The 25,612-nt window shown below is 37.3% G+C and overlaps 1 protein-coding gene across 2 annotated transcripts in view; it reads left to right on the top strand.

The window, feature by feature from the left end:
* The window catches only part of LOC111147007 (DnaJ heat shock protein family (Hsp40) member C15), an 83,825-nt gene extending 61,576 nt beyond the window's left edge, over positions 1 to 22,249 (top strand). Inside the window, exons 6-7 of one of the 2 annotated variants that reach the window (XR_002640580.1) lie at positions 15,277 to 15,480; positions 21,318 to 22,249. Coding sequence is in view for 1 of the 2 variants with exons in the window: in XM_022502845.1 (XP_022358553.1) it covers positions 15,277 to 15,347 (71 nt within the window). In the remaining variant the exon portion in view is untranslated. Of the gene's footprint in view, positions 1 to 15,276; positions 15,542 to 21,317 lie in introns of those variants that run through there. The other variant, XM_022502845.1, reaches the window with a different exon arrangement.
* The last annotated feature ends 3,363 nt before the right edge of the window (positions 22,250 to 25,612 follow it).

Genomic DNA, 25,612 nt, shown 5'->3' with positions numbered 1-25,612 from the left:
TGATACAAAAGCTGGGTATTCATCCTTTCTGATGGAGACATAATACTCCATTGTATATATGGACCATATCTTCTTTATCCATTCATCCATTGAAGGGCATCTTGGTTCTTTCTACAGTTAGGCAACTGTGGCCATTGCTGTTATGAACATTGGGGTACAGATGGCCCTTCTTTTCACTACATCTGTATCTTTGGGGTAAATACCCAGTAGTGCAATTGCAGGGTCATAGGGAAGCTCTATTTTTAATTTCTTGAGGAATCTCCACACTGTTCTCCAAAGTGGCTGCACCAACTTGCATTCCCACCAACAGTGTAAGAGGGTTCCCCTTTCTCCACATCCTCTCCAACACTTGTTGTTTACTGTCTTGTTGATTTTGGCCATTCTAACTGGTGTAAGGTGGTATCTCAATGTGGTTTTGATTTGAATCTCCCTGATGGCTAATGATGAACATTTTTTCATCTATTAGCCATTTGTATGTCTTCTTTGGAGAAGTGTCCATTCACAGTCTTCTGCCCATTTTTTGACGTGATTATCTGTTTTGTGTGTGTTGAGTTTGAGGAGTTCTTTATAGATCTTCAATATTAGCCCTTTGTCTATAGTGTCATTTGTGAATATCTTCTCCTATTCCGTGGGTTGCCTCTTTGTTTTGTTGACTGTTTCCTTTGCTGTGCAATAGCTTTTGATCTTGATGAAGTCCCAAAAGTTCATTTTCGCTTTTGTTTCCTTGGCCTTTGGAGACATATATGAAAGAAGTTGCTGTGGCTAATGTCGAAGAGGTTACTACCTATGTCCTCCTTAGGATTTTGATAGATTCCTGCCTCACATTGAAGTCTTTTATCCATTCGAGTTTATCTTTGTGTATGGTGTAAGAGAATGGTCGAGTTTCATTCTTCTACACATAGCTGTCCAATTTTCCCAGCACCATTTATTGAAGAGACTGTTTTTTTCCCCTGTATATTTTTTCCTGCTTTGCCAAAGATTGACCATAGAGTTGAGGGTCCATATCTGGGCTCTCTACTCTGTTCCACTGGTCTCTGTGTCTGTTTTTATGCCAGTACCATGCTGTCTTGGTGACCACAGCTTTGTAGCAAAGCTTGAAATCAGGCAAGGTATGCCCCCAGTTTTGTTTTTCTTTTTCAGCATTTCCTTAGAAATTTGGGGTCTCTTCTAGTTCCATACACATTTTAGGATTGTTTGTTCCAGCTCTTTGAAAAATGCTAGTGGAATTTTGATCGGGATGGCATTGAAAGTATAGATAGCTCTAGGCAGTATAGACATTTTAACAATGTTTATTCTTCCAATCCGTGAACATGGAATGGTCTTCCATCTTTTTGTGTCTTCTTCAATTTCTTTCATAAGTGTTCTGTAGTTCCTTGAGTACAGATCCTTTACCTCTTTGATTGGGTTTATTCCCAGGTATCTTATGATTCTTGGTGCTATAGTAAATGGAATTGATTTTCTGATTTCCCTTTCTGTATTTTCATTATTAGTCTATAAGAAAGCAACTGATTTCTATACATTGACTTTGTATCCTGCCACATTACTGAATTGCTCTATGAGTTCTAGTAGTTTGGGGATGGAGTCTTTTGGGTTTCCCATACAAAGTATCATGTCATCTGCGAAGAGAGAGAGTTTGACTTCTTCATTGCCAATTTGAATACCTTTTATTTCTTTTTGTTGTCTAATTGCTGTTACGAGGACTTCTAGTACTATGTTGAACAAGAGTGGCAATAGTGGGCATCCTTGTCGTGTTCCTGATCTCAAAGGGAAGGCTGTCTGCTTTTCTCCATTGAGGATGATATTCTTTGTGGGTTTTTCATAGATAGATTTTATGAAGTTGAGGAATGTTCCTTCTATCCCTATACTTTGAATCGTTTTAATCAGGACCAGATGCTGTATCTTGTCAAATGCTTTTTCTGCATCAATTGGGAGGACCATGTGGTTCTTCTGTCTTCTCTTATTGATTTGTTCTGTCACATTGATTGATTTGCAGATGTTGAACCACACTTACATCCCATGGATAAATACCACCTGGTCATGGTGGATAATCTTTTTAATGTACTGTTGTATCCTATTAGCTAGGATCTTGTTGAGAATCTTAGCATCCATATTCATCAGGGATATTGGTCTGAAATTCTCCTTTTGGTGGGTTCTTTGCCTGGTTTGGGGATCAGAGTAATGCTGTCTAAAGAGTCTGGAAGTTTTCCTTCTGTTTCTGTTTTTTGCAACAGCTTCAGGAGAATAGGTATTATTTCTTCTTTTAGTGATTGGTAGAATTCTCTAGGGAATCTTTGTAATAAGTTTTAATTTTGTGAAGTGCAAGTCCTCTGACTGTATTCTTTTTTTTAAGGACTGTTTCAGCTGTTCTGGGTCCCCTGGAATTCCATATGAATTTTAGAATCAGGTTGTCAATTTTTACAAAGAAGTTAGCTGGATCCTGATAGAGATTGTGTTGAATCTTTAAGTCAGATTAGGGAATATTGCATCTTAACATGTTAGGCCATTGATTCATGGACATGGGATTTTTCCCATTCATTTAGATAATTTAATTTCTTTCAACACTAATTTTATAGTTCTAAGTGTACGGGTTTTGCACTTTATAAGTTTATTCCTAAGTGTATTATTCTTTTTGATGCTAGTATGAAAAGAATTATTTTCTTAATTTCATTTTTATATTATTCATTGAAAATGTATAGGAATATCACTGTATTTTATATATTGGTCTTAATACCCGCAACCTTGCTGAACTTGTTTATTAGTTCCAGTGCTTTTTTAGTGGTTTCAGGATAATATTGTGTCACCTGTGAATAGAGGTAGTTTTACTTCTTCCTTTCCTGTACGGATCCCTTTATTTCTTTTTCTTACTTAATTGCCCTGAGTAGTCTCCAGTACAATATTTTGAAAAGTTGTGAGAACAGATAGTCTTATCTTGTTTCTGATATTAGGGAAAAGCATCCAATCTTTACCCCCATTAGTATGATATAACTGTGGGTTTTTAATGGATGCCCTTTATCAGGTTAGGAAGTTCCCTTCTATTTTTGTTTTTTACTCTGTAGATGTAATGGATCATATTAATTGATTTTTGGTTGTTAAACCAACCTCACATCCCTGGGATGAATTTCAGTTGGTCTGGTGTATAATTTTTTTTAAAATGTGGCTAGATTCAGTTTGCTTGTATTTTGTTGAGTTTTTTTTTTTTTTAAATCCATACTCATAAGAAATATTAGTCTGTAGTTTTATTGTGATGTCTGTGGTTTTAGTGTCAAGATAATGTGGGCCTTATAAAATGAGTTAGGAGGTGTTTCCTCCTCTTCTATAAACCACCTAGGCTCAGCCTTTGCTTTGTGCAAAGTTTTTTGATTACTGATTCAGTCTCTGAAGTTGTTAAAGCTCTCTTCAATTGTCTGTTCCTTCTTGAGTTAAGTTTCAGTAATTTGTATCTTCCAAGGAATTCGTTCACTTTATCTAAATTGCCTAATTTGTTGAAATGCAGTTGTTCTTAGTATTCTTTCATAGTCTTTTTTATTTCTTTAAGGTTGATAGTAGCATTGGTTTCTAATTCTAGTAATTTGACTGTGTTGTTTTTCTTGGCCAAACAAGCTTAAGGTTTGTATTGCTGATCAACAAGTTAAAGGATTCTTTCCAAAGAACCAGCTTTTGGGATTGTTAATTTCTCTCTCTCTCTCTTTTTTTTCTTTTGTTCTCTCTTTGATTTCTATTTTAACTTTAACTCTTTCCTTCCTTTTACTTGCTTTAGGTTTATTCTTCTTTTTAGTGTTTTAAGGTTGAAGTTAGGTCGTTGATTTAAGATCTCTCTGTTAACATGGGCATTTATAGCTATAATTGCCATGTTGTAGACACTGGTTTCGTTGTACTCCATGAGTTTTAATATATTGTGTCTTCATTATCATTTAACTTAAAGTACTTTCTGATTTTCCTTTTGATTTCTTTTTTGACTTGTTGATTGTACAAGAGTATGTTTAATTCCCACAAATCTATTTCTTAAATATGTCCTTGTTTTTATTTCTAATTTTATACCATTGTGTTTGGAAAACATGATGTATTATTTCTATCCTTTTAATTTATTTACGTCTCTTTAATAGCCTAGCACATGGCCTCTCCTGGAGAATGTTTCATGTGTACTTGAGAAGAATGTATATTCTGTTTTTGTTTGGTGAAGTGTTCTATAGATTAACAGACATTATATAGATGTCTGTTAGATCTAGTTGGTTTAAATGTTGTGCAGTTTTGTTTTCTTGTTGATCTGTCTGTTAATTGAAAGTGGAGCATTAATTTTTGTTGTTGAATTGTCTTTTTTCTCTGTTTATGTTTTTTAGTTTCTGTTTTTGTGCTCTGTTTGATGCGTGTATGTTTATAATTGCCAAATCTTTTTTTTTTTAAGATTTTATTTATCTATTTGACAGAGATCATAAGTAGGCAGAGAGGCAGGCAGAGAGAGAGGAAGGGAAGCAGGCTCCCTGCTGAGTGGAGAGCCCGAAGCGGGGCTTGATCCCAGGACCCTGGAATCACGACCCAAGCCGAAGGCAGAGGCTTCAATCCACTGAGCCACCCAGGTGCCCCTATAATTGCCAAATCTTAATGAATTGGCCCTTTTATCATTATTAAATGTCCCTTTTAAAGTCTCATTTACATTTTTTGTTTCAAAGCCTATTTTGTGTATATGCACTCTAGTTTTTCTGTGATTGACTTTTTTTTTCATATTACATCTTTTTGCATCCTTAACCTTCAGTCTGTTTGTCTTTTAATCTGAAGTGTGTCTCTGGCAGATAGCGTGAAGTTGGGTCATGTTTTTTAAATCAAATCTGATAACTTTTTGATTGATTGGATTATTTAATCCATTCACATATATTATTATTAACATAGTTGCATTTACATCTGATTTACTTTTTGTTTCTATATCTCATGTCTTTTTTACTCCTTTATTAATCCTCTTTTACTACTTTCTTTTACACTGAGTGAATGTTTTCTATGTAGCTTTTTAATATCATTAATTAGTTTTTCATGGTTTTTGAGATTTTTAAAAAGTGATTGGGGTGCCTGGGTGGCTTAGTAGGTTAAGTGTCTGCCTTTAGCTCAGGTCATGATCCCAGGCTTCTGGGATCAAGCTCTAAGCCAGACTGACTGCTCAATGGAGTCTCTGCTTCTTCCTCTCCCTCTCCCTCTACCCCACCCATTGTGTACTCTCTTTCAGTCTCAAATAAATAAATTCTTTAAAAAAAATTTTTTTTTAAATTTTATTTATTTATTTGACACACAGAGAGAGAGATCACAAGTAGGCAGAGGCAGGTAGAAGGGGATGGGGAAGCAGGCTCCCTGCCAGAGAGCCTGATGCGGGGTTCGATCCCAGGACCCTGAGATCATGACCTGAGCCAAAGGCAGAGGCTCAACCCACTGAGCCACCCAGGCACCCCTCTTTAAAAAAATTTTTAAGAGTTTATTTGAGCAAAAAATCTATTTGAATTGGGTATTGCCAAACTGAAATTGGTTAAGAACACTCCACTGACAGGAGCTAGGGGAAATGTTTTTATAGAGAAGAGGCAGAAGCAAAACAAATTATTTGATTGGCTGCAGCTTAAGCATTTGCTTTATTTAGAAAAGCCTAGTTGACTGTGATTAGTCCTCCTCAGGTTTAATTTCTTAATGTTAAGGGATTTACAGCCTTAGGTTTTGATTTGATTATATAGGCTAGTAAAGCATTAAAGCCACTTCAGTCTAATGGCTTCTTTATTTAATCAATTTAACATTACTTTATAGATTTTCTCCTTGTCTTTGACTTTCTGCATTTTTACTATGATTTAGATTTACTATGTTTTTAGATTTATTGTGTCTTTAGATTTCTTTTTATTTATCCTACTTGGAGTGTGTTGACCTCATTAGATGTGTAGGTTTTTGTTTTTCAGTAAACTATGGAAGTTTTTAACTATTTTTTCTTCAAAGTTTTCTTTTCTTTCTCTCCTCTTCTTCTAGTACTCCCATTACATGTATATTTGTGAGTTTAATGATGTCGCACATCTTTCTAAGGCTCTGTTCTTTTTTCTTATTTTTCCTTTTAGATCTTTGGCTTCCTTAATCTCAATTGTTCTATCTTCAAGTTCACTAATTCTTTCTTATGCCAGTTCAGATCTACTCTTCAGCGCCTCTAGTGGTTTTTTTAAAAATTTTGTTCTGTAGATCTGTAATGACTATTTTGGAATCTTTTCCCATAAATGCATCTGATCACTTTCACAGGTAGTTTCTGTTGCTGCTTTTTTCATTACATATGCATGGCTCATACTGTCATACTTTGCTTTTTCATTGCATGCCTTGCATATTTTGTTGGAAACTGAACATTTTATATTATGTGTCATAGCAGCTCTGGCTACTTGTCCACCCCAGGGAAGGCTTATTATTTTTATTTGTTTAGTAACTGTCAGTATTATTTTAGTGAAATTGTTACCCCCACCTTGAAATGTTCAGTTTCTTACACTGCTTCCCAAGGAGGTATAGCTTTGGGTATGCCATCAGTTACCATGGGATGACAGTGGTACTAGTAGGGCACTCTTCCTCTCTTTTCTTGATCACACCCAACTATAAACTATCCTAATTTCTGACCAGTTACTCAGTCATTCTCAACAATGCCCTGAGATATAAATTCCTCTACAAACTAATACAATCAAATAGTTGCTCCTTTGATTGAACAGTTTCTGGGGTCAGTGTTTGATATTTGTTTGGACCCCAGAGGGGTTCCTCTCTGCCTGTTTGTTCCCTGGTTCTGTCCTGTGAATTGGCCTATAATCTATGCTGTATGTTCACTAGATTCATGAATCTTCTTCCAATTATTTTTTTGTCCCTGTGAGCATCCTCCATGCTATGTTGCAAATGAAGTCTGTTCCTTTGGAAAGAAATTAGGGGCTCTCTGTTTTATGGCCTGTGTACTTCACAGGCAAAATCTCTGCTGGGACTCTGGAGCTGAGGGTGGAAACTATGGCAGTCTTCTCTCCAAGTGAAATCCCCACTGTTGGAGCCAAACATACAGTGCAGGGAGCAGTAGTCTTCTTGGCTTGCCTCTTCTGTGTGAGACTACCATGCCTGATGGACTGGGAAAAGGGCTCTTGAGACCCAGTATTCTAAGGGAGCCACAATTAAGGTATAACTTCTGTATCACTTCCTTAGGACTTAGCCTTGGTGTCAGGCAGCTGGGAGCAGGAAGGGAAATATGGAGAGCCTGCTCCTCCCAAGAAGAAAGTCCTTTGTGCAGGAGCTGGGGAGAAAGGGAGCCCTGTTTTTTTGGCTGCAGCAGTCCAGTGCCTGAACTGGGAGGAAAGAAGGAAGAAGCTGTTTTGGTTCAAATACCAGTTTCCTGCCTTTCTTACTGAATTTTTCATAGGTTTTCTTGAATGGATGTTTCTTTTTCACTTTTACTTTTAAGACCATTTTCAGAGGTTTTAAGTGATTGGGGTTTTTTACATAACTTTCACCAGTTCCAGTGGGGAGCAGATCAGTGGAACTCCTCATGTCAGAAGTCAAAATATCTGCCTCCACATGATATTACCATCTTTCTTTTAAGAAATGTGGGTGGCCTTTAAGAACCCTTCAGACAGTAGATGATAATGATAATACTTTTTACTTCTGTCTTACAGATTTGGTATGTAGATATTCATAAGTTATAATGAAAGTTAAAGAATATATAAAAACCCATGAAAAGATCTAAGAAAGACCCAAGGATATAAGGCAACTTATATCTTCTTATTTCTCAGATTGGTGTGCTTGTTATGAAACTCACATTAGTAACAATTATTATACTTGATTAGATAAAATTATTATCATCAAATTATAACTATTATTATTAGTTACATATAATTATTAATAATTCTACCTAGCTTTGAAATCCTTGTTATTTATAGAATATTCACTTATTTTCTCTTGTGCTGGTTAGGTTTCTTACTCAGATGTTTCGCAGAATTTATTTATTTTTTAAAGCACCTACTTGTAACACTCTTGTTTACCTGTTTTCTGAGTCTTTGGAGTGGTTTTACTTCTGTGAAGCTGGTACATGATGCAAGAAAATAATGGAATAGTGACTCATCACTTTTCCTACTCCTCCACAAAGAGTATCTCAAGCCCCATCTGTATACTCAGAGATGTGTTGATAATACATAAATATCTAAAGCAAGATTGCTCTTCAAGTATTTATTATCTAATGGATAAATAGACATATTTAAATGATAAATCACAGTCATGATTTCAATCTTCACCAGGAAGAAGGGAACCTGGGATGAGATTATATAAAAAAGTAGACTAATGCCTACTCACTGTCCTCATCATCGTGGTCTTGATCATAGGTTTGTTGAGCCCTAGTGATTTGGGGAAAGTATAAATTTATAGTGTCATTGAACTGCAGGAGGTCAACATATCTTAGTAAATTTTTAAAAAAGATTTTATTTATTTATTTGACAGAGAGAAAGCACTAGCAGGGGGAGCAGCACGCAGAGGGAGAGGGAGAAGGAGGCTCTCTGCAAAGCAGGGAGCCAGATGCAGGATTCAATCCCAGGACCCTGGGATCATGACCTGAGCCAAAGGCAGACACTTAACCATCTGAGCCACCCAGACTCCCTTATAGTAAATTTTTTAATAAACTTTAAAAAATTGAAATATATATATTTATAAAGGTACACAGATCATAAATATACAACTCAATAAATTGTCACAAAGTGAACCAATTTATGTAGCTATTACCCAGATTAAGAAAACCAGACAAAACCTCTCCTCATGGGGCGCCTGGGTGGCTCAGTGGGTTGGACCTCTGCCTTGGGCTCTGGTCATGATCTCGGGGTCCTGGAATCAAGCCCTGCATTGGACTCTCTGCTCAGCAGGGAGCCTCCTTCCCCCCCCCACCCCACACCTGTCTCTCTGCCTAGTTGTGATCTCTGTCAAATAAATAAATAAAATCTTAAAAAAAAAAAAAAAACCTCTCCTCAGGTACATTTCCTGTCATTCCCCACTCCCCAAAAGTGATCACTGTCCTAGATTTTATTGCCATAGATCAGCTTTGCCTGTTTTCTGAACTTTGTGTGGGTAGAATCATATAGCATGCAGTCTTCTGTATTTGTCTTCTTTCATTTATTATCTTTGTGAGATTCATTTATGTAGCAGTGAATGCAGTAGTAATGATTCCCTCATTTTTATTGCTGTATAGTATTCCATGGTATGAATATCCTGCATTTATTCATTTTTTTCTGTTGTGTCATCTCCTTTTCTTATTGACTTCTGAGAAAATCATATATTTTGGTATTCTAGACATGAGTCTTTGTGTTGTAGGTATCTTCTCTCTGTGGCTTGCTTTTGCCTCTTAATGGTATCCATTCATTGTACAGAAATTTTAAAATTTTAATATATTCCAGTTTATCCAATTTTTCCTTTATACTTAGTGTGTTTTATTTTGCCTAGGAAATTTTTGCCTGTCTCAAGGTCATGAAGATAATTTCTGAAACCTTTATTATCTTGCATAATTATACTTATAATAAACTAGAATCAATTTTTGTATATCATGTGAGATATTAATATAGATATCCAAGTGGTCCAACATTATTTACTGAAAAGAATGTTCTTTCACCTGGTGATCTACAGTATTACTTTGTTATAAGTCAAGTAACTTCATATTTATGGAGACCTTTTTGCATTTTCTCTCTTCTTCTGATTGTTAAATTCTTTGTCTTTATGCCAATACCATACTATTTTAATTTGTGTAGCTTCATAACACATCTTTACTTTTGGTAGTGTAAATCCTACTTAAGATTTTTTTACTATGTTTGGCCCTTTGCACTTTAACATAAATTAGGAATTATCGTATCGATTTGCATGTGAACATGTACAAGTGTACACATACACATTCATACTCTAACCTTCTGGGGTTATGATCGGGATTGCCATGAATCTGTAGATCATTTCAGGAGAATTGACATCTTTACAATACTGAATTTTCTAATCCAGGAGCAAGACATATCATTCTGTTTATGTATGTGATCTTTAATTTGTTTCAATAAGGCTTTTCCGTGTTCTGGGTTGTAGTCATATACTTAATTTGTTAAATTTATCCTTAGGCATCAATTTTTTTAAATGCTACTATAGATTGTGGTGTTTCAAAAATTTATATTGTATAGTCATTTTTTTCTAAGACATAACTATTGAGTTTGTATATTTGCTGTTGTGTATCCAACAACTTGTTAAATTCATTTAATTCTATGATTTTTGTCTTTAGATCCTTTTGGATTTTCTACATACTCAGTCGTGTCATTTGTGAAGAATGACAGTTTCATTCTAATCATTATTTCTTTTTTTTTTAATTGGGAAAGGAGGGGAGCATTTATTAAAATGGCTAGACCCTTGAATATAATGTTAAATAGAAATTATGATAGTAGGTATCTTTTTTCTTGTTGCTGATCTCAGAGCCAAAGGTCTCATCATTTTACTAAGTATGTTTGCTATATTTTTTGATGACTTCTATTACATAAAAGAACTTCCCTTCCGTTCCTAGTTTACTAAAAGTTTTTGTTATGAATATGCATTGAGTTTTCTACATCTATTGAGATGATTATAGGATATTTATTCTTTATTCCATTAATGTGGTGAATTTCATTGATTCATTTTCTAATGTTGAAGCCAGTCTTAGATTCTCAGTCATGATATTTAGCCTGATTTGATAAGCTAATATTTTGTTTTTGCATTTATGTTCATCTTATGATACTTCTCTCAGGGTTTGTTATTAAAGATATGCTAGCCTCATAAAAAGAGTTGAAATGTGGGGTGGGGGAGGTTTTCTTTCTTTTAGTTTTTGGAAAAATTCACTGATGAAACCATCCAGACCAGGCATTTTATTTGTGGGAAGATTTTGATTATAGATCCAATTTCTCAAAAAGAGAGGATCCTTTTGGTATTCTATTTCTTCTTGTATCAGTTTTGATATATTACATTTTTCCTGGAGTTTATTTCTTTTTTTTTTTTAAAGATTTTTTATTTATTTATTTGACAGACAGAGATCTCAAGTAGGCAGAGAGGCAGGCAGAGAGAAAGGAGGAAGCAGGCTCCCTGCTGAGGAGATAGCTCCACACAGGGCTCATCCCAGGACCCTGGGATCATGACCTGAGCCAAAGACAGAGGCTTTAACCCATTGAGCCGCCCAGGCGCCCCGTTTCCTGGAGTTTATTTCATTTAAATTTCAAATGCTTTGGTATGAATTTGATCAGTTTTTTCAGAAAACTAAACTTTAACTCTGTTGATTCTCTTGAATGCTAATTTCTGTTACATTTTCCTTGATGCATGGGTTATTTACAAATACAGTAATTAATTTCCAAGCATTAGGATCCCCTACGTGTGTTTATTATTGTTGTCCACCTTAATTCTACTGAAGTCAATTAGCATATTTCATATAGTACTTCTCAAACTGTGATAGAGGACTTGTTCCTTTTTCCCAATCTATGTTGGACTAGCAACTTTTAAAAAATACAATAAAAATGAATTTATTAGAAAATCAAAATAAAAAAATATATAAGAGCAAAGCCCCAGGTTTATTTTTTATTATTAGGTTCTATAGAGACGCACTACTATATCAAATGGCTATATTTTCTGAACACTTATTCTCAATATCTAAACCTATCTAGTTGTGGTCCATTAACACCTGTGAACCAGTACTAGTTCATAGGAAACACTTCCATGTTGTGCTGCTTGTTGTGATTTTAGTCTTCAGAGTTTGTTGAGACTTGCTCTATCACCTTCCACATGGTCAGCTTCAGTAAATGTTCCTCATGCAGTTTAAAAGAAGGCATATTTTATACTTGCAGAGTGGAGTGTTTTATGTATGTTACTTAGATTGTTTCTTTATCATGTTTTTTAACTTAACTATATTGAGACATAATTTACATGCAATAAAATATATCTATTTAAATGCACTGTTTGATGGATTTTTAACAAATATAGACTCCCAAGTAACCACTAACACAATTAATACAGAACATTTTTTTTTAAGATTTTATTCATTTGTCAGAAAGAGAGAGAGAAAGCACACATGCAGGCAGAGAGGCAGGCAGAGGTGGAGAGAGAGGCGGAGCGAGAAGCAGGCTCCCCGCTGAGCAAGGAGCCCGATGTGGGACTCGATCCGAGGACCTCGGGATCATGACCTGAGCCGAAGGCAGCGGCTTAACCCACTGAGCCACCCAGGCGTCCCAATACAGAACATTTTAAAAACTCAGTGCCAGTCCCTAACCCCAACTCAGGCAATCATCACCATTCTATGTTCTGCAGCTACGGGTTTGATTAGATAGATTTGTGGGGTTTTTTTCTGGGTTTTTTTGTTGTTGTTGTTGTTTTTGTTTTTTTTTTTAATGGGGAAAGAGGCCCAGAAGGAGAGGGAGAAACAGAACCTAGTACAGAGGCCGATGTGGGTCTTAATCTCACATTCCTGAGATCACGACCCGAGCTGAAATCAAGAGTCAGATGCTTAACTGACTGAGCCACCTAGACACCCCTAGAAATGTCTTTTCTAACATTTCATATAAGCAGAATTATATAGTATGTGCTATTTTGTGTCTGATTTCTGTGAAGGATATAAATAGTGCAGAATTTGGGCTCATTACAATGCATTTTCCTTATCTTTAAGATCTTGACCCTCAAGACCTGGCTGACTTGGTAGAACTCCAGTGCTTTCCTAATAATATGTTTTTTTCAGCTCTTGTAGTTGGAGTCAGTGGGATGGTTGGTCTAAAACAATAGTTCATGGTAGCCAAAGGCAGAAGAGCTCTGGCAGTATTTAGTGAAGGTACAGTGTGTATAGAGATCAGGTGTGAGGGTGAGTGTTCTAACTAAATGGAATTCAGATGACTCTCCCAAGAAATCTGAGCAGGATTGAAAGATCCAAAAGTAGATTGTGTCCATTAAATTTAGGCTATGTATCATTATATCAGTCAAGATTCAGTGCCAGAAACTGGATGTTCTAAACAGGAGAGCATTAAATACAATGAGTTAGTGTTTACAGATTGTTGGAAGGTTTGAAGGAGTAAATTCTAGACTTGGCCTACAAAAATGACTCCCAAAATAGTGCTAGAGCTGCTCTGTCAGGGAAACTGCTACGTTGTGGACTGCCACTAGCACGGCACAAGAAGCACAGTTGCTGCCACTACCATACCACGATCTCACTGATAGCAGCAAGAAAGCCTTGCTATCGCTTGAGCCTTCCAGATCTTGCAAGATTGCCCTTCACTGAGAGATCCGAACTAGAATCACACACTACTTGTAAAGAATATAGGAGTTGTAGTTTTCCAAGTTTTAGGAAGACAGAATGAGGGTATAATGAGAGCTGACGAAAGTTTCTACCATGCACATAAATTGAAAGTGCAGTGTGCCTCTGACTTAAAGAGGGTGAGTGGTAATTCAACCATATTCTAAATTGTCGGTTCTTTTTCTGTAACTCTGCCATCAGTAAATGTAGTGTTTAATGCAACTTTTTTTTTAAAGATGTTATTTATTTATTTGACAGAGATCAAAAGTAGGCAGAGAGGCAGGCAGAGTGAGAGAGAGGAGGAAGCAGGATCCCTGCTGAGCAGAGATCCCGATGTGGGGCTCGATTCCAGGACCCTGAGATCATGACTTGAGCTGAAGGCAGAGGCTTTAACCCACTGAGCCACCCAGGCGCCCCTTTAATGCATCTTTTAATTTAAGTGTCTCTGTTTTTTTCTAGCTGCTAAATGAGCATATTATGGTCTATGATTTAAATATCCAGAGTGCATATCAATCAATTACAGGTTATATTTGAGTTCAATTAATATTTTAATATTTGTTGAAGACATACAAAATGCCTGGCATCACCTCGGAAACTCTAAACATTCAAACATCTTACCAAGATTGACATTACCTAATTCAAGATTATTTTCAAAGATAATCATGAAATCAATTCATTTCATAACCAAGTGCATATGGAAACTTTCATAAACTTCATTTGTAATTCTTGCTATATATTCAAGGACACTCCATAATATATCCCATAAGTGTTCATAGCAATTCAGATCTTGATATGGAAATGTCAGTAGGATCCTCAAGGGCAAAAAGCTAAATATAGCTTCCTCTAGCGTTGCCCTTTCTACTACAGCACCGTATTTGTTGATGTGTTTTCCCTGCTTTCTTCTTCCTGTATAAGTTGGTGGTATGATACTAATAAAAGGCTTGGTTATGGTCTGGACAGTTTATACACCAGTGCTGTCTAGATGTGTTTTGGTTTGTTGTAAGCTACTGAGGTTTTCTGAGGTTTTCACAAGCCATAGATGGTTTGTACTCAGGGGGAGAATGAAAAAATAAAAACAAACACAAAGAGACTGGTGAACCGTAGTATGATTGTTAGCTCAAGCATTAAGCAGTGAAAATATTCAGGACTAGAAGTTAGAAGGCATATAATGCTTAAATAGCTTTAATGTGACTTTTTGGGGCTAGTATTTTTGTATGTCAGATTCTGTTTATGATTCATAATGATTCTGAATTTGAAATTCAGCTCAGTTTCCTTCCATCTTGCTGTTTGCATTAGAAAGAATTCATTACAAAGAATTCTAAAAAAAGAACTGATGTAATTTTATTTTAGGGCACAGTGAATCTAAGACTACTCTATAAGTATTCTAATTAGGATCATTTTGGAGAATAGGGAGCATTTCCTTTAACATTATTTTTATTATCTTTATTTATTAGTTCATTCACCTGTATTAATAAGTATGATTTTTAGAACTGGGTAAGTTGCATTTTCTAATACTTTGTGTTTGTGTGTGGAAATGTAAGGCTTGATATGACTCTGAAAGTTCCCTTGAATTGCTTTACCTCCTTCAGAAAGATACCCTTCTTCATAGTTGAATATTCTTCCCTTTACAGAAAAAAGTTTTGGAGTGAGACCATTATTTTATATACCTAACCATCCACTTAATCTCTGATCAAGTATTTGAATGGCAACGTCTGACCAGTGAAATATTTGAGTGTTTTTCAAATTATTCCTGATCATAGCTTTCTTTCATTATTTTTTTCAGAGGTTATCTTTGATTGTTGGGTATCTGTAGTGCTTCGCTAAACAAATTTAATTTATGCTATTGTGATTTCTACTTAGCTTATAAAATAATTTTGTCAAGAAGATGAATATGTGGGAAAGTATCAGAGAATTCTAATTAAGAGTGTTTTTCTTTATTTGAGACTTTAGAAAATATCAATAATGAAGTATGTTTTAATCCATTTATTTTTTCTTTGTCCTTTCAGGTGGATCTCCTTACTTAGCAACCAAAATAAATGAAGCAAAAGACTTATTAGAAGCAACCACCAAACATTGATCAATACTTAAGAATCATTCTGAAGGAAAAGAAAGGAGAATATAAAACAAAAAAGTCTTGCAAATTAATCTAAACCACGTTGTTCATAATTTTCATACATGTACTGACCACAATCATTTGTTCCACTATTAAGGTATATAATAATAAAAGATTAACAATCTATCTTTTATTATCTTTCTTTTTAAAGATTTTATTTATTTGAGAGAGAGCACAAGCAGGGGGAACAGCAGTGGGAGAGGGAGAAGTAGGCTTCCTGCTGAGCAGGAAGCCTGATGTGGGGCTTGATCCTAGGACGCTGAAATCGTGACCTGAGCTGAAGGCAGACGTTTAACTTATTGAGTCACCCAGATGCCCCTATCTTTTTATTATCTTTTAAAGGAACACCTTAAAATTCAATGACTGATCTTCTTTCTTTTTTTCCCTTCCTTTCTCTGTGATAGTCATACATTTGAAGTTTTTTGTTCTTTTAGTCCTAAGTTCTCTTGGCTCCCCACCCTCACTCAGTTATCATCATCAGTAATGTGGGAATTATGAGCAATAAGTAGAAATTTTCTTACTGCTGATACTGATATTCACAATATCCCTTGTTTCCTTAGAGGACTTTACTACTCTGCCTATGTAAGGGTTTGAGATCGAACGCTGACTGCCATCCCATGAGAAAATGATTGGAAACTCAATCAAATTTACTAAATGGTGTTTTGTAAAATAGTGGTTAGGACTTATTAAAGAACTGTGTTCTCTCTGAGACCCTATAACTGAAGCATGGGAACTTGGAGAGCTACTAAAATGATTAAAGATTTGCAAAATGAGCCCAGTGAGGAAAAGTTAAAAAAGTGGTAGGAGAAGTCTGAGGAATTTGTCTTTAATCACAGCCTTCCAGTACTGTATATTTATTCAATTATTCGTTCTGCAAGTATTTATTGACCACCTATAATGTGTAAGGCTCTCTAGTGGGTCCTCAGAGAGTTATAGTTGTGAACCAACCATGGATCATGACCCCAAAGAAGTTACATTTAGAGAAAAGATAAATCACACTATTATAGAAGTACAGGTGATATGCTAACAAAGTGCAAAGAAGAAAAGAATATTTTAAACTGAGAGCATAAAGGAGGAGCTTCATAGAATAAGTGGCATGAAAGCTGGGCTTTAGATACAATTAATAAGAGATAAACCATATGATTGGTGAGTCAGTGTTGTTTCCCCTGAGATCACTCACAATTAGCAGAAATAGGATTTATTAGTGTGATTAGAGTACAGGGTTTCTCAGAAGCAGTGGACAGACACATAATCTTGAAGGACCAGCCCTTTAATTTACATTGCATGAAATTATTATCTCCAATAGCCCTCAGTCATCATCACTTTACTGGCCCAAAGGTGAGAAAACAGATTCAGATACAGAGTAACAACATCATTTTCTTATTTTTCCTTTTTTAATTTTTTTTTAAAGATTTTTATTTATTTATTTGACAGATAGATCACAAGTAGGCAGAGAGGCAGGCAGAGAGAGAGAGAGGAGGAAGCAGGCTTCCCACTGAGCAGAGAGCCCGATGCGGGGCTCCATCCCAGGACCCTGGGATCATGACCTGAGCTGAAGTCAGAGGCTTTAACCCACTGAGCCACCCAGGTGCCCCTCTTAGCTTTTTTTAAAAACATTTTAGTTATTGATTTGACAGAGACACAGCAAGAGAGGGAACACAAGCAGGGGGAGTGGGAGAGGGAGAAGCAGGGTTCCTGCCAAGCACAGAGCCCAATGTGGGGCTCGATCCCAGGACCCTGGACCGAAGGCAGACGAGTAACGACTGAGACACCCAGGGGTCCCAGCAGCATCATTTTCCAGTACTCCTTTATAAATCCTCGGTCATCCCAGGTAAACTGACCACTATATTTCAACTATCTTAAAATTACTTTTTAAATACTGTGGAGGAGCCTCTTCATGTTGCTGGCAAGTGAGTATCGGCTTTGGCTGGGAGGTTGACCAGGGCCATCAGCCAGGAGGAGCCTCAGTTGCTCTCCACGTAGCTTCTCCCCAGGGCTATGGAGAGAAGCATCATCACACTACAGCGGCTGTGTAATGAGAGAAGGTGAAGAGACAGGAAGCGGAAGCTGCAAACTCAAGCTGGCTCTGGTAGTGGTTCCCATAGGCACCGAGCCTTCCTAGACTCAAAGACAGAGGGTACAGGGGATTGTGGGAGAACTAGTGGCCGTTTTTAACATGTAGCAGGGCAGGGTTTAGATTTTTTTTTTCCCCCGCTTACTCGAATCAATTAAGGCATTGCTTTAAAAATTTTGTCAGGAGCATAGATTTCAAGTACACTAGAGTAGTTTCAGATGACACAAGTACTACTCTAGGTAGGTATTAATTCAGTAGTCATTCTGTAAATGGCGTTATACTTATGCAATTAGGTTTTAAAAGCTGCCCACCCTCAGCTCTTTAGTATCTGTAAAAAGCTTATTTGAATGGTTACCTATCCTCAGTAAAGATGGCTTTTACATATTTGCTGTCATTGCATATTCTTCTTAATTAAGTTCTTTGTTGATATTGCAGTTTCTGTTTATTCTTACAACTTAGATGCAATCTGAGAAAGCAGAAAAGACCTTTTAAAAATAAAACAGTTAATTCCCAGATCCAGAGAAAGTGTAAGTCAAACGGACAGTTAATTAAAGGGAGCACAGGATGCCATTTAGACCGTAGTTGGTGGCGCTAATCTCTAGCATAAAGTCAAAAGTGGAGAGTTGTTCAGTAAGGGAAAAACTATGGTGATTGCAGAAGACATTGTTTTTTTTAGTCTTCAGACCATTCCGTTTATTTGGTTTGAAATGCATTTTAGTGATTCAGTTAATATTAAATACTATGTCAGGCAGTAAAGATATAAAATAAGTACATTCTTAAAATGCATAATATGCTCAAAATAAATAGAAAAAACAGATTCTTACTTTTTTTTCCCCTGATACTACTGAATTAAGAAATTCTGAATTTTATTACTGGGCACACTTGTGATTACCCAGCATGGTCATTAGACATAACGTATTTTATCCAAGGACAGAAATCCTTTGGTTGTCATGGAGAATCTTGAATACAAAAAAGAGCCTTTAGTGACATATCTTCAACACGTTTGGCAATTAGCTTAAGGTAGTTTACTGACATTTGTGGGAGAAGATGAATCAAAAATACTGAAGTTTCTCTGACTCAATTCACTGAAGATGAGCTGTAGAGGCTGCAGTGCAAAGTTAAATATCTAGGTAGGCCAGCTTATTTTGCACATTGGGAACCATACCATCCACAGGCACTCAGCTCCTCGCCCACAGTCACCTCCTTAAAGGCCTCTGGCTCCAACGAGGATTTGATGGCAATGTCAGCAGTGTGCCTCCCTCCTATCAGAAGGGCAACCCAAAGAGCATATCCCATTAACACTACATCAGTATCATCTACTTGTCAAAAGCATTCCATGAATTATGGGCCGAATTTTATTTATGGTAGAGTTAGACACATTAGAAAATTAGAATTTTAATTTATTAGCTGGAAAAGTTGAGAAGTTCTCTGGACTCATTTTTTTTTTTAGGTAGAATCTAAGTGATCTGGATCATTGCCCACCAGTGAAATTGCTGGGCATGGTAGACAAAGAAAATGTTCCTTCTAATGATTTTTATGAGCTGAGTAGCTATTGTTCCCAGTTGAGTGCTCTTTTCCTTTTTTTATTGTTGCTGAGCAAAAGAATTTATAAAAAGCTTTTTTTTTTATTAAAAACCCTGCTCAATTGAAATGCAAGTTCATTAAGTGCTATTCATTTTTCTTCCTGCCATAATAACCCTTTCCCCCTCTGCTCAATTCAGGAGTGCCTAGCAGCCCTGGTCAACATTTTAAGTCTGAACAGACTATAATATAGATGGAGATACGCAATCTCCAACATCAAGAGAGAGTTTTATTTCACGTGGGCAGAATACGATCACTCAGGCTAGATGTTAGCTATAAATTTCACATAAGTACCTCAACTTAGAGGGGCAAGATGCCCTTGGAAAGTTAAATCAACAGTGGGAAATTTAATTTTTTGACAAGATGAAAATCACATTGAAAATACTAGTTCAATATTGACATCTAAGTTGTAGTGCTAAAGACTAAGAAATTAGAATCAGCTCGTTATCATAAGTCCAAGAGATTTTATTAAACTAGCTAATAGTTGTTGAGCACATTGTGCCAAGCATCCTGCCTACATTATCTCTTTTAATTTTCACAGTACCCATAAGAAATAGGTACTATTTATATCCCCATTTTACAGATAAAGAAAGAAAGGTAAGGTCAGAGGAGTTTAGGAACTTTACCAAAATTATGTAATTAATAAGCAGTGGGACTAGGATCCAAATCCAGTTTGGCTTGACTCTGAAGCACATATTCTTTACCTTCCCATTATATTGCACTGATTCTAGACATGTGGGAATCATTGTAAAATGAAGGGGCTTGCATGGCCCTGTACTCATTCATCGATAACTCTGAATGTCGGGTGATAGTTTGTAAAATGTTTATGGAAGAGTCATGTCATTTGGCACTATGAATGAGGACTGCCTAATGTCTTGATTTCTGCCCTGGAAACTTGTGATGCCCGTCTAGCTGCACATAGTGAAAGTTCACTTGTAGAGTTTAGCAGCTGGGTTTCTCTGACTTGAGTGGGGGGTCGATGAAACTTAGAAGAGATTTTATGTGAAACTTTCATGGGCCAAAGCTTCCTAGGAAAACATCTAGAGCAAAGTTCAGAGGACGGCTTGTGAAACTGAAGCAGCAGGCATTGGGAGAGAAATGAAGAAATTGCTCGATATAATAAAGATGAGAATAAGAAGGCTGAACTTATTGAAAGGAACGGGGGTAGTGAAAAAATTAAGGTTAACAAGAGAGACAACTGAACAAAGAAAAGATCACTTACAGCATTTGAAAGAGAATTGCCAGAGCTCAGTAGATTTCTTGAAAACTTTGCAATATTCCCAATTGTAGACTGGCTTATTTGTTCATGCCATGCTTTTATGCCAAATTCCAGAATTACATTTTGCACAGTTAAAGGCTTGTCTAGTAGAACCCATAGTTCTTAAGTCGCCGATCTAAGAATGTGTCTTAAGATTACCACTTAATTTTCTGTGTTCTCAGCTGCTCTACTCAAATGGTGAAAAGGTTTCTGACTTCCAGAGATTTATAACTCTGCATAACTCTAATATTGATAGTGGATTTGTGAGTTCTTTGAATGTCAGATACCCCTATATTCACGAATAAGTTCATTCCAAAGCCAACTGCCTGGTCTTTCCATCTATCTGCTCTTAGATTCCCAGGCCCTTTGCTCTTTCCTTCTGTAAATGTGGACCATCAAGAGTTCATTTTCGAAGTATTTACATCTTGGCTTCTATGCCTCTGGAGTGGGACGAAATTATCTAATAATGTTTGTCCTGTGGTGGTGGGAAGTCAGACGACATCTGTGTCGTTTGCCTCTCTTAGGCTGTCCTGGAATGTTGTAGCACAGTGTGGCAGAGAGAGCAGCATGTACAGAAATGCAGCCCTCCCTAATCAGCCCCACTCAGATCTGATGGTATGCTTTGTTCCTCAGCTTCTGGGTACTTAAGTATTCAGTCTTTTACTTAAGTATTCTACTCTTTTACACTCTTACATTATATACTCGTTTGGGCTTTTTTCCCCTTGCAAACATTTTTTTTAGCCCAATATGTAAAAATTATATACATACTTACATATATACATATATACTACTGTGTTTGTTTTGCTTTAAAATTGTAAAGGATAAACTAAGATACTTCTATCTGTCTCGTTTTCCAACACAGTTAAAATTAAATCTGACTTGGTAAAATTGAATTTACACTAAATTTTTTCTGTCATACAACTCGAAGAAAATACACTAATCGTATGTGTTATGTAACTTCGTTTACACCGTGATCGCTCTTGCAGGCACTGCTTTTATTTCTTTTATACCTCTGTTTCAGGAGATGCTGGGCCCGGCTGCCTCTCAGGACACAGTATTGATTGGTTCACTTCTAAATGCTACTATCAGAAACTGAAACTGTAGACGCGTGGATTTTCTTAGAAGCCCTTGGTGAAACTTGAGTTTTTACCCTTCATACCAAAATAAGCAAGGGGAAAAAATAGAAATCAGCCCAATGATACTTTAAAATTGATTTGTGTATTTATCTTGTAACACAGATACCAAAGAAAGTACCTATTTCCTTGGTTTATTTCTTTCTTGCCTCAGGTGTATCCCTAGCAGCTTTTGGCCTGCAGCTGCATAAAGAACTCTAAACAGAGGCATTGGTATTCGAAATGCTGATGCAACCAGACTGTTACCCTGGGTATTACCGAAAATGTCTGCACAAATGCCTGGATTCCATACTTAGTGTAAATGACGGATAGGCTACTGTTCTGTCTCCAACTTCTCCCTGAGGGGAGTACAGATAGGCGTGCCCTATGTTTCTCCTCTCTTGCCCTTCATCATCTGGCCAACCCCACACAGTGGTCACTTCGTAATTCTCTCCCAAGGCCAGTTGGACAGTGCACACCACAGTCACCTGGCCTGGGAGGGTCTCGTGTTGTCATTACACACCATCCTATGATGTGTTTGCAGACAGGAAGGGGAAAGAGGACTGACAGTATTGGGATAACATAACATGAAGGGTGTGTCTATCATAAAATACGAGCTTGAGTTTTGTTTTGTCAGGAGAGGAATATGTTTTCCACAGCAGTCTGGTGAATTAAGAACAATATACTGAGTCCTACAGGGAACGTGTTCTATTTGACTCTGTTGATAGGATTTATGTGTGGAACATCAATTTTCTGTACAGACATAATTGAGTACATATTACCATGATATGAAAAACTGGAAGCATACATATGGTTGTGTAGGCTGTTAAATTTTAAGAAATGTAACAAAGAGGAAAATCAAACTGAAAACAACACAGCTGATGAAATTATTAACTTGAAGTTTTTGCTCAAGATATATGTGAAGTACACACATTCTATGTAGAAATACAAAGACAAATAAATTATCTTAATGTGTTACCTTCTTCCTTTTCGGATTGAATTTTTTAACAGCAAGAATGCCTAACGGGCAGTTCCTGGGGTCTCGTGGATGGCTTGGTGACAGCAGGTTCAACAACAGCTTCAGCCCTCAGGGCTCTGAGTAGAGTATCTGGTGTCAGGAGGTCCGAGGGCCTTTTGTCCTCCTGCATTTTTTTCCCCAAAGCCAGGCTGAAAGTTACTCCTGGGGACAGAAAAGGAACTTGGCTGACCAATCTGTCACCAGCCTGAAAGAAATGTATAGGAGTCCTACACGCGTAGGAAGTGGATATCAGCCGGAAGCCGGGCGGTCTTTGCTCAGAGCCTCCTTCGTGGCCCATGGTGGAATTACCATGGCATAATGTGACTGTCGGGGACAATTTGATCAACCGAAAGAGGTTTGAAGATTTTTAGTGTTGGTGTTACAACAAAGGTTCCGATGTTCTGATCCAGTGAAGAAATGCATAGCAGCTGACTGCTTATCTTTAGGTTTTGTGTCCCCTTCCAAGCCCCAACAGCAAGCACTTCTTGTTCATAAGGCGGCCTAGCCTGAGGCCGAGATTTTGGTGTTTGCTCTCTGGGAGTTAGCAGTCCACCATATGGCAGCCGGAGTTTTTCTCTGTCCTAATAAGCCCATCTGCCTTTGTCCTCTTCTACTGTTAGCCTCTTTTTCACTTTCACACTAGCCACAACTTCATCAGGCTGGGAGACTCCCCAGCGTCAGGGCGCTGGGGCATGTTTCCTGCTTTGCCATCCGTGAGCTCTGGGCCCACAGCCCAGCACCCCAACCCACCTCACCGTGTTTGCTCCCGGGAATACCATCCACCTACCTGCCCATAGAGTGAGACAGTGAGACTAATGAGAAAGGAGTGGAAAATAATGAAATAATGAGAACCACACGGAATGTTCGGGACACCTTCAAGAGAGGTTCAAGGCATTAATATCTTTGCAAGGAAGCAACACTGATTTTTTTAATCTGAGAACCATTCTGCATGTGTACAGAGTTGGAATGTTGAAACTTCTTCTTGTAGGGGCAGTTGGTTAAGCATCTGCCTTCAGCTCTGGTCATGAGCCCAGGGTCCTAGGATTGAGTCCTGCATTTGGTTCCCTGCTCAGTGGAGAACTGCTTCTCCCTCTCCCTCTGCCTGCTGCTCCCCTACTTGTGCTCTCTGTTTGTCAAATAAATAAATAAAATCTTTAAAAAAGATAGGAAGGAAGGGAGGAAGGAAAGATGGAAAGAAAGAAAGAAAGAAACTTTCTCTTGTAAATGAACCAAATGCCTCACCCACAGCCTAATAGCACAGACTTTGAAGTCAGTATTTCTTATTTCCAGTTCCATGTATGAATATCTGCTCCATTTTGTCAGTGGCTGGGAGATAATACTGCATTCTTTTCAGTTTTCTACCTGGAGCTCAGTGTATGAGTTAGCCAGTGTCAAGCACATTCTCCATCATGCCAAGAATGCTCAGTACAGGCTCTGTGCTGCAACCTTAGCACACAGATGGATTTGAAATTTTCCTTTGCAACCCAGCCAATCAGGTGTCCGACTATACCTTGAAGCCAATTAGTATTTTTCACAGAGCCAGGTGCAAAGCTGCCAGGTAACATCTGTAAGTGACTTGGATTGCTCTAATGGGATCTGCATATGTTCAGCCCTATATGAAGATATTTTTCACTTGACACAGAGTCATCTTTGGTCTTGTTCTCCACCCACTCCATTAAGCAGACACACCTACACATGTTACCGATTTGATTTGCTTTCCGAGGAGGATGGTGCCTAGATTTTCTCTTCCTGATGCTACTATTTGTGCAGATGCCTCTTGGAAAACTACCCATTCCAAGTGCTTTCAGAGGGGACAACAAATCTTATGTTATTATCAAGGCATTTTTCTCATAATCCTGCATGTCTAAGCTAAATTATCCAGTAATGATTTATTTGAGTATCTTGTGTTTTCTTTTTTTAACAATAAGTTTAAAGATAGCACTATTCCTCAAAGGGACAACACACCTGAGTTCCTGTAACTTTCGAGACTGGACACAGGTTCTAATCCCCTAGCTCTGCAGCTCATAAGCTCTGTGACTCTGGGCAGGATGCAGCCTTTTCTGAGCCACTTGAATTAGCTGTTTTCTAAGAGTCACGCAGTCTGTTGAAGAAGCACTTGTTCCCAAGTCACACAGACCTAAGTGTAAGTGTCTGAACCACCTTCAATTAGAGTGGTCTTGTGGAAATTTTGTAGCCTCTCTGGGCTTCCTGACCCATAAAATGGGTATAATAATATGTAACTCGGTGATTTCAGGAGTTTAATAATTTCATAGACAAAGATGTGCCTGTTTACCAGTGCCTGTACGTGGTATCTTCTCTACAAATGTTCGTTTTTACTGCTTATCAATTTGGCTTTACTTTTTTTTTCTCTCAAGTACTGCACAAATATAACAGCAATTAAAGGATTTTTAAAAGAATGAATAACAAATTACCAATAATTCCAATATCCTAACATCAACCATTTTCTTTTTTTCTGGGGCCCCTTCCTGTGCCTCTTAATATAGATCTTGGGAATTTATCTTCCAGAAAATGCCTATGGACAAATACACAGATCTCTAGATTGGAAATCAAGCTATAATATTTTACAACATTATCTCAAATTAAAATGCTTTTACTAGAATGAATACTTTTATCAATGCTAGTGACTAAATAAGAATATTTGCTCTTATTTTTTTAACAGCTGAAAAATTGATCCAGGGCGCCTGGGTGGCTCAGTGGGTTAAGCCTCTGCCTTCGGCTCAGGTCATGATCTCAGGGTCCTGGGATTGAGTTCCGCATCGGGCTCTTTGCTCGGCAGGGAGCCTGCTTCCTCCTCTCTCTCTCTGCCTGCCTCTCTGCCTACTTTTGATCTATCTCTGTCAAATAAATAAATAAAAATCTAAAATATATATATATATATATAAATTTTTAAAAATTTTTAAAATTTAAAGTTTTTAAAAAAAGAAAAATTGATCCAAGAGAATCTAGAGAAAGAACAGTCCTTTGGCCAGCTTTACGGCAAAGCAAGGTATGGCAACGGACAATTATTGGGTGCCTCATGTTTGTGCCAGACATTCTTTATATACATGATGTCTTTAGCTAGGTATTTTTATGCCCATTTCATCCACAAAGTGGGGGGTTCAAGAGCTTAAGCACCTTGCTCAGAATCCCAATTAAGAAGGCGTGGAGTTGGATCTAGGTTGACTA

This window comes from Enhydra lutris, unplaced genomic scaffold (assembly GCF_002288905.1).
Source record: "Enhydra lutris kenyoni isolate GAN:26980312 unplaced genomic scaffold, ASM228890v2 scaffoldscaffold15, whole genome shotgun sequence".
Classification (NCBI taxonomy): Eukaryota; Metazoa; Chordata; class Mammalia; order Carnivora; family Mustelidae; genus Enhydra; species Enhydra lutris.
Note: the sequence above shows the minus strand (reverse complement) of the source record. Positions and strands in the feature narration are given on the sequence as shown.